We start from the raw sequence: 9,008 nt of genomic DNA, 5'->3' as shown, positions 1-9,008 counted from the left end.
ATCATGAACTTTAAACAAGTAAACTAACTCAAAACTCCAATTACCCTTTACAAAACAAGTTTTAAGACAGCTCATAAATTAATTTTCTTAATGCCCTGCTAAGCTGCATACATGCCATCTCCATATACAAAATTGTTAATTCAGAATTACCAAAAGCAAGAACTCAACAAAGTTCAAGTGCAACGTGTGACAGCAGCACAAGTGCGCTCGGTACAAAGAAAACTGCAATCTACACTAAACCTTGCCTTTACGTAAGAGAAGCAAAAAAGTTCATGTTTTAGCCCATCTTTTCTTAGCTGAAACACATTTCTGGAAGTATGTAGATTTTAATTTTATTCAAATGCATAGAAACTTTTAAGAAACCAATCTCAAGAATTTAATTAACGTGTTCATGTGATTGCTTAGTATCTAAATACGTGCTGACTCTCAAAATGTTTGTCCAGGTTCTTACCAAAACAAATTGATTCTCATGCTCTTTCTACTGAGGCAACTCAGCTAAACCCATTTTTTTTTTATTAAACAGGAAAAAGAAAGAGACAAATTTGTAGCTCATTTTATTTGTGTCTGAAAGTCACGAACAGTACTGCCAAGGGTCTTTGTTGCTATTGGGTGCATTACAAGCAGTAAACCCAGTTGATGAGAGCTGGAATTTCACATGTAGAGATTTTTTTTGTACTTAGTATGGGAGTGAAGCTATGGAGCCCTCCCTACTAGATCTGGAAGGTTAAAATGCCACATGGTATGAAAAGGTAAAGTATACTGACAAAAGAAGGAACTGTAACTTCCACTAGGATTTCACTCAGTATTCGAGACTGCAGAAATGCCCACACCTCCAAGTTCACAGGAAAGAAAAGACATTACATGAATTAATTAGAAATGACAATGATTCTCAAATGAAGTTCACCCCAGTCACAACTTCAAAGAAAAAAAATCCTGGTGGTAGTAAACTTTCTTAAAACAATGAAGCTGTAGCGCTTGTTGTTTGGCAGAACTAGGATCTCTTGAGACTGCAGTGAGTACGGTGGGAGTGCAAAGACATTCTTTTATCCATTCACAAATCTCTCCCTAAAGAACAACTCTTTGAAAACATGAAGTCACTCTCTGCTTGATGACTCAAACTTCTGAAAATAAATGGTTTAGGAGGTTATTTAAAACAAACAAACAACCCCCCAAAAAACCCCAAACACAAAAAACAGCAAAATCCACATTTATACGTTGTTTGAAGCCCAGATATTGAAATATTGTCAACAAAATCAAGACTACAAAACAACTTTGCTTGTTTTTTAGTTCAAGACTCAGAATGTAAAGTTTTCCACAAATATAAGTATCATTCCAGAGTTTACTTTATAAAATGGAAAACATAGATGAAGTTTTAGAAATCTTCAAGTTGTGCATAAGCTTTTGAAAGAAAAGCATAACGTGCTTGAGATTCAGAAATAAAAACCTAATTTAATAACTCTGGTACTCTAATGCTACCTTACAGAACAACTTAAAATTGCATTTTGTTATGTACTTAATCAACTTTTTATTTGTCTTTATTCTCCTCCCCACACACAGGCAAAATAAAAGCAATAAATTGAAATATAGCCTAATGCTGTTGGGACAGCAGTATAAAATTGAACAAAAAGCTTTTTGTCTACACTTGGCCGCATCATCAGATTACAATTTAAAAAGTGCTACATTGCTGTACATAGACTATCTTTGACCATGCACATCTAGTATAACTTTCTACTGCTGATATGTCTAAACTGAAGTCTAGAACTAGTACAGTATTGTGGCCAAACTTCTTCCGCACTAAGCTTTTTTCAAAACTGGCAAAAATTAGAGAACTTGGGAAAAAAATTCATTATGTTTGATTCATCCAGTTTGTTGACACCATTTTAAAAGAAGAAAAATTCTCATCTTTACTGTTGACCTGTAAGAATATGGCAATTTTACTTAAAACATTTAATCCCAGTTTCAAACTCCTGCCACCTTTCATTTCTAGCATGACAGAATCAGTATGTCTTATGAAAGAACTGATTTAACTCCACAATACTTTTCCAGAATTTAAGTCTCTTATGCAGGAGAGCAGCAGCAGTTTGAACTTACACTTAATTCATTTGGACATCTGAAAACATCTTGCAATGTCTCAAAATAGTCTTCTAAATTAGACAACTAACGTTCATTTCACAGAATAATTTGAGAATGAAAAGGGGCACTAGGATAAGGTAAGATATAAGAGAAATTCATATTGCAAGGAAAGAGTCCTAATATGAAGAGTGCAATTCCATTAAATAATACTTCTGTATTTCAGGACATAAATACTACTTTTTCCACAGAAGGCTCAGACTTTAAATACTGACATATATCAGTTTCAGATTAGAGAGGAAATAAAGCAGTGTGCACTGTAAGCATAAGCTAATTTTACAAGCAGTTACACATGTGTATTAACACCAAATTTGCAAAAATGTCTGCATTAGTTCTCGAAATGTGAGTTATGCATGTTTTCATCCAAAGCTTTAGGAGAAGTGTTCAGTTTCAGTACAAGTAGTTCAAGTGTGAACTTCTTAAGCATTGGTACATAATGGAATTGTCTTGAAGATATGTAACAATTTGCTCAAAAATGTCAGTAGACAGGATTCTTTTCTACAATTTGTAACTGCTTGCATAGTTCCAATTCCCATGGGAAACTGGGTGCTTACTTCCTCAGTGGGAACAGCTTTTCACACCACAATTTAGACATGAAGAGAATATGTTTTTCTGTACACTTCATAATTTCATTAGCAACATTTTGTCAAGCATCTTCCCTTTAACAACTGGGACACTGCTCCCTTGAAGCTTGCCAAAACTTTCAAGAATACCAGGGTTTAGGTGTTACCTGGGGTACAATGTGCTGGCTTTACATATCTGACATAAGTTCTAAATATGGGGGATGGGGGAACATATTTCCTTTCTTTAGCACAATCTTTAGATGTTAAAGCCTGGAGATTCTGAAAATTTTACTTCCTTAAGGGTTTGATCCAACTGAATACCTCTAATGCCGAAGAGAACCACCAAGAATGCTTCAGTACAGAGCTTTTCAGAACAAACCCTGATTTTCCCTATCAATAGTATTCTTTGGCTGGACACCAAGACCAGATCAAGGCCCCTTCTATGATGTTCTCAAAAGAATTTTCTCTTACTCCCACCCAATGCCATCTGTACAGCTGCCTGAAAAAGAAACACATTAAAAAGACCAATAAAAGGACAGCCAGGACACAGAAGTGTTACAAGCCCTGAATAAGCAGAGGTTGGAAATAAAGGGAAGAAAATTTCTGATTAGCTCACCAAAGAAGGTAAAAGTACCTCATGAAAAAAGAACTAGGGCATCTAGTGCTCCAGTCTCCTTTACTCTGGGGACCAAGCAGGATGGGGATTATCACATCTTAAGATTTCTAATGATAAATGAAAAAGAATTTCAATCTTAAATCTGCCTCTGCACAGTAGAAGTATATTACCCACATTAAACAATGGTAATAACTGATTAAACTACCAGCAGGAAGGATCAGCTGGGCTTCTTAATTCACTTTGGGCAACATAAACTATCTCAAAGCTTACCAGTATTAGCTAACCTAATCTGATTGAATTTGCAGGAATGAATTAGAACAAGCTCTCTGATAATTTTGTGCCAAAGAAACAGGAGGTACCAAGGGTTTGGGTGTGACAATAATTTCCAGCAGCACGGCCAAGATCAGGAAATCATCTACAGTCCATGCATTCCACTTCTCAGTCCAACACTATTAACAGGGATTTCAAGTTGGCAAAATTCTACACTCCATACTGCAAGAATGCTCTTCTGCAGATTTCTTTAAAACCAAACAAATAAGGTTTTGTTCATGCAGATATCATGCAGAAAAATAATTCTGTCTCCCAAGATAATTTTGGTTTTTTTGCTGGACTAAGTTAATTTAAACAATTAATTCTCCCTGGAAAGGAGGAAAATAACAGGCAAAATATTTTCAAGTATCCAAAACAGCCACTGATGGTGTAACCTTTAAAGACAGGGTGTTTTTTTGTTATATGTTTCCTTTTGTTAGAGCTTGGCATATTCCAAGTCCAGAAATAAATGGAATTTCATTCAGTCAGAAATTCATTCATAGTAACACATGGGATACTATTAGAAGAAATATCTATGGCATGTATTTGTCAGAAAACCAAGACATAAGGGGCTCCTCTTCATCCTAAGATGTATAAATCTGCACTGTGCAAGAGATTTAAAAATCAATATTTACTAGCACTACTAAAACACAAAACATTCAAGTACTATAACTGTAATGCAAGCCCTTGCATGGCAATCCAAATTTATTGAACTACTGATGCTAAGTCATACAAAATTGCACCACTTTAATTAAGGCTTTTAGTTTACATTTGGCCACCTCCAAGCAGTTGTAACATTAGGTTGGTCAATTTAAATACTGTGGCTCCCTGTTGGATATACACACAATCTTTACACCCAAACGTTAATGCATACAAAGCAACAAGGCATTGTTAAATAAATCAGCAAAAGTTAATTACTGCAACTTAGGCCCTGTGACCAATTACACATGATTAAAATTACTTCCCACATTCACATCCACAGTACTCTTCCACCATTTAACATCTCAACCAAAACGTTACACATGTAAAACAATCACTAACAGGCAAAAGTACTAAACCTGTATATTTGGTATTGCAAATACACTTATGCATGAGCAAGCAAGGGAATTCACAGTGAGAATCTACAGCTGCAGAAGCCCAAAAATGATTTACAAAAAATTGTTAAATCATTAAAAAATTGTTTTAAAATATACACTTCTTGTTGTAGACCCCCACTGTACACACAACTATAAACATTGTTCCCTATGTAAACAAGGAAAAGGAAACATACAATAAAAGGTTGAAAAGTCTGGACATTTCCTTCCCAACAGATATTAAAGGCCATGTCTTTAGTCAGACGTTATACTGAAAGGACTCTTAAAGACTAGGTCACTGTCTCCACAGGTTTTTCCTAAAATTAAAAAACTATATAGCCGTTGTGTTAATCAAAGCGCTTTTGTACAATACGATGATGATGATGATGATCCTGTATTTCTTTAAAAAAGTTACAATAAGCTACAAATACCGATGAAGCAAAGTTATCTGGAGTAGTCTATATAGGAGCTCTTTGGACTTTCTTTTATTATGCTAAAATAGTGGTGCTTTTAGGATTTACATTATTGTACTCTCCAATAGAAAGTGGGGATTGTTGAAGTATACAGTACACAGTTTTCATACATGTACAACATTGGTGGATGAACAATGTCTCTTATCAGTAATACTGGATGTAGGCTCTGGTTTTACCAGTTGCATACACAGAATATTTAGAAGTAAAAATCTCTCATGACACTGGAAAGTGATAGAATGTGCAAACTGATGTAGCTTTCATCCATTTCTTAAAGGGTACCACCACAGGAAAGTCCATTTAAGATGTTGGTAGGTTTAATAAAGTTGGAATGCTGGCACTGTTGAATTGGGCAACAGTTCTTCAGACCTGTAACAACAAAACAAGCAATTAGCATTAGTAACAACTATTTGTCCTTGTTCTTTACTTAAAACAGCTATAACAGGAACTAGCAAAGTTCTTGACAAACAGAAAACAACCTTAACACTTCTCTAATTCTACACTTCCTCCTGTACATGTACAAATAACACACTATCTCAATTACTATCCTAACTGGATTAGGATACATAGAAGAATCCAGGCTGTGCTGTGGAAGTAACATTTGATTGATGGGACTAGTTTTGCTTACAGCATGACAGTTCCCATGGCTTTGAAAACAAACACAATTGAAGGATCAAATGTCCTCTTGAATCAAAAGTCCCGTTAAGGAAAGGGAACAACCATTTTTGCCACCTTCAGCTAATGCTTTTGGAACCATCTTAGTTTTACTTTAAACTGATCTAAGTTGTTCAAACTGAGGAGGTTTTAATATACCAATGAAGAGTTACATGTGGCACTGCCTGATAATGAATAAAAAGCCTATGATTTCTGACAGTGAGATGTCCCACTAGGATCCTTCAGTACATCCAGTAGGTCTACTGGACGACAAAACGGATCACAGCACTGAAGTAACTGCACCACTTAAGGTTCAATAACACTGAAGGAAAGGGAGGTAACAGCCAGCTTTGATGATGTCAGGTCAATCAAGACAGACCTCTGCTCATACTAAGGCTTGGAGATAGAAAGAGGAAAATAACCTGCCCAGAAACGCCCCCCCAAAAAAATGCAGAAAAAAGCCCCATGCCTCCTGACTAACTTCTGGAAAGCCTTGCTTAAAGAGCAGGATGGAGCTTGCTTTATCCTTCAGCACCATTCTTTGTGCACAAATTAAATCATGTAGAAATGTAGCCAGATGCAAACAAGTAAGAAATTGGTCTAGTAACCAGTACGTTCAGGTGAAATATTTGGAGTGTTACAATGATCACTTCACCTTTCTCATCCAAATATACGAATTACAATTTGGCCTTCAAAATATCCACAGAGTCTCAAGAAGGGAAGCTAAACTCCTATGACATCTAACAAGCATAGGCAGGAGCTCAAAGCAGAAAGAGACATCAGCCTGTAAACTACAATATTGTACTGTGTGCATTACAGATAACTGAGCTCTTGCAGTAGATTTTATCAGGCTTAAAAGAGAAAGCCATGTTTCCAAAAGCTTTGAAGTATCAGAGGAAACTGTTAATTTGAGCTCTACCAAAACCTTAAAGCTTGAGGAAAAAGCCCCCCCAAATTACTGTGAACAGTGTGTCTTGCTGATATTTGTAGTTCTGACTTTGAAACGGCAAAAGGAAGACCATTAAATATTTCTATGAGAATGTAAATCCATAATTTTCAGCACTGTTCTGCATCAACAGCTACCAGAGCTGTTTAGGGTTTTTTAGTTCTTGTTTTGAATAGCCATAATGCCCAGAAAATTTTAAAATGTTTACCTGGCTCAGAGCTACAGTACAGCTATGCATTAAAGTAGCTGACATGATGACTTTTTGCGTGCTTTTCCAGGCACTGGAGTTTTTCTGTTAATTTGTCGCACAAGGTCATAAAAGATCTGAAAAGATAGAAATCAGTTGATTATGGATATTAGGAGGCTTCTCTTAAAACCTTAAGCCTTGAATTTTCACACATAATGCACTCACATACTCAAGAACCTCTGAAAATATTTAGTTACCACAAAGCTATAAATTGTATATATTATTGTCAATAACTGGTTGGTTTTTTTTTCTTAAGATAATTGTCTGCCAACGGTTCTACAGTTTCAATGAAGCAAACTGGAAAGGCCTCTATAACCCACAGCTATTTAATCTCTGGGTCAAACTCATCTGAACTCACATGAAAAATGCCACAGTGATCAACTACTCTATAGTATTACTTTGCAGTTTAACAGTAAGGTCAAGAAACAGGTCACAGCTTTCTTCTAACTCAAATTACTCTTAGGATATTCTTTTAAAGAAAATTCTAGTAAGTTTTAGCTACACATTTTTCATGATAACTCACATGCACTACATATTCAGTAATAGTCTCTTGTATTTTAATGAGATCATGTTTTTCCAGAAACTTAAAAAATATTGAAGTCTAAAGAACTAATTCCACCTCTCTAGACCTACAGCATGACAGAAGCATAAAATTTCCTAGAAAAGTAACTCATTTATGGGACTCTCACACTTTGAGTGTCCTAGAATTCTAACGAGAACATGATTTTTTTGAAAGGCTAATTTAAAACAAATGCAACATTTCAACAGCATCTGTTTCATTCATAATTGACATTGCTCCAATTACTTCTGCATCTCATAAACTAAGGAAGCCCTCATGCTAAAGCCATCCTGGTACTTTCTTAAGCACTGGCTGCAAAGCAGCAAATGTTCTAACAAGAGCTTATAGTATTTGCTGGAAGTTCTAGTTTATTGAATGTATGGCTTTTATACAGTTATGGTGATTAATTCCAATTTTTTAAAAAGTCAGTGGCTTCCAGAAATTCCCACCTAATTAAACACACATTACTTATTTTTAAAATCAGCTTTGTTAAAGCCACCATACTGTTTTGATTACTTGCAAGTCTAGCACAGAGGCCCTTTCAACTTCACTGATGCTGCCAACAATGTTTTCCAGATGACCTAATGAACTGTAGGATTTATCATAAAATTCAAGCTGTTCCAGAAATGTAATTCACACAGATTCGTTTTCTAAATTTTTACTATCCCTTTCCTCATGCTGGCACCCCCCACTGGATAAAAAGGCATGCATTATGGCAAATCCCCAAAATTAATGCATTTGATTAATTGTCTAGCTCCTGTTAAATAAACAAGTAGATACATAGTAGAAAGGCTTTTGCATCCCCTCTACTTTACAGAGCAGCTAATTTTAACAAAATATTCAATAGTTTTTCTATTTACCATCTCAAATAGTGTTAACACCAAGTAAATTAAATCAAGTAGTTTCAGTGACGTAACTCTCTTAATGGTCTTTAAAAAAAGAAGTCTAGCAGTACAATCTCAATTGATAAGAGACTGTAGCAACTAAGGAATGGAAGATGAGAGAAATATTTATCCTAAATTATTACAAAGTTAATTTGAAAATTACACTAATTACACTAAAATCAATATAATTTGAAAAAATTTCATGTCAAAGCTAAATACATCCCTTAACATAAATATCTCAGAACAGCAGGGTGCAGTTTTCTCCATTGCAGTGAATATTATTTCATGATTATGTTAGTTTTCCTTGACAAACAGTAAACAGTTATCAGGACAGTGTCCCATTCTTCTACCCCGACACCTCTCCCCACCACAGGTAAAATTGCCTTACCTCGTTAACATTTATCTTTGATTTTGCAGAAGACTCTAAGAATGCACAGTTATTCCATTGCCTTGCTAGGTTCTGGCCTTGTTCCTTTCCCACAACTCTTTCATCTTCCAAGTCACACTTATTGCCAACCAGAATCATAGGCACCTAAAAAACAATTCAGCACCAGCAA

General features: G+C 35.5%; 1 protein-coding gene across 3 annotated transcripts in view; it reads right to left on the bottom strand.

Annotated features, from left to right (window-relative positions):
• Window positions 1-554: 554 nt before the first annotated feature.
• The window catches only part of RAP1B (RAP1B, member of RAS oncogene family), a 34,873-nt gene continuing 26,419 nt past the window's right edge, over window positions 555-9,008 (bottom strand). For all 3 annotated transcript variants that reach the window (XM_084205606.1, XM_084205605.1, XM_084205604.1), the window contains 3 exons: window positions 8,840-8,983; window positions 6,970-7,085; window positions 555-5,530 (listed from right to left, as the gene is read on the bottom strand). In XM_084205606.1, the coding sequence (XP_084061732.1) occupies window positions 6,999-7,085; window positions 8,840-8,983 (231 nt within the window). In that variant the 3' untranslated portion in view covers window positions 555-5,530; window positions 6,970-6,998. The remainder of the gene's footprint in view (window positions 5,531-6,969; window positions 7,086-8,839; window positions 8,984-9,008) is intronic.

Source organism: Fringilla coelebs, assembly GCF_963513975.1.
Source record: "Fringilla coelebs genome assembly, chromosome: 5".
In the NCBI taxonomy this organism is placed as follows: Eukaryota; Metazoa; Chordata; class Aves; order Passeriformes; family Fringillidae; genus Fringilla; species Fringilla coelebs.
This window is presented reverse-complemented; position numbering and strand designations above follow the sequence as displayed.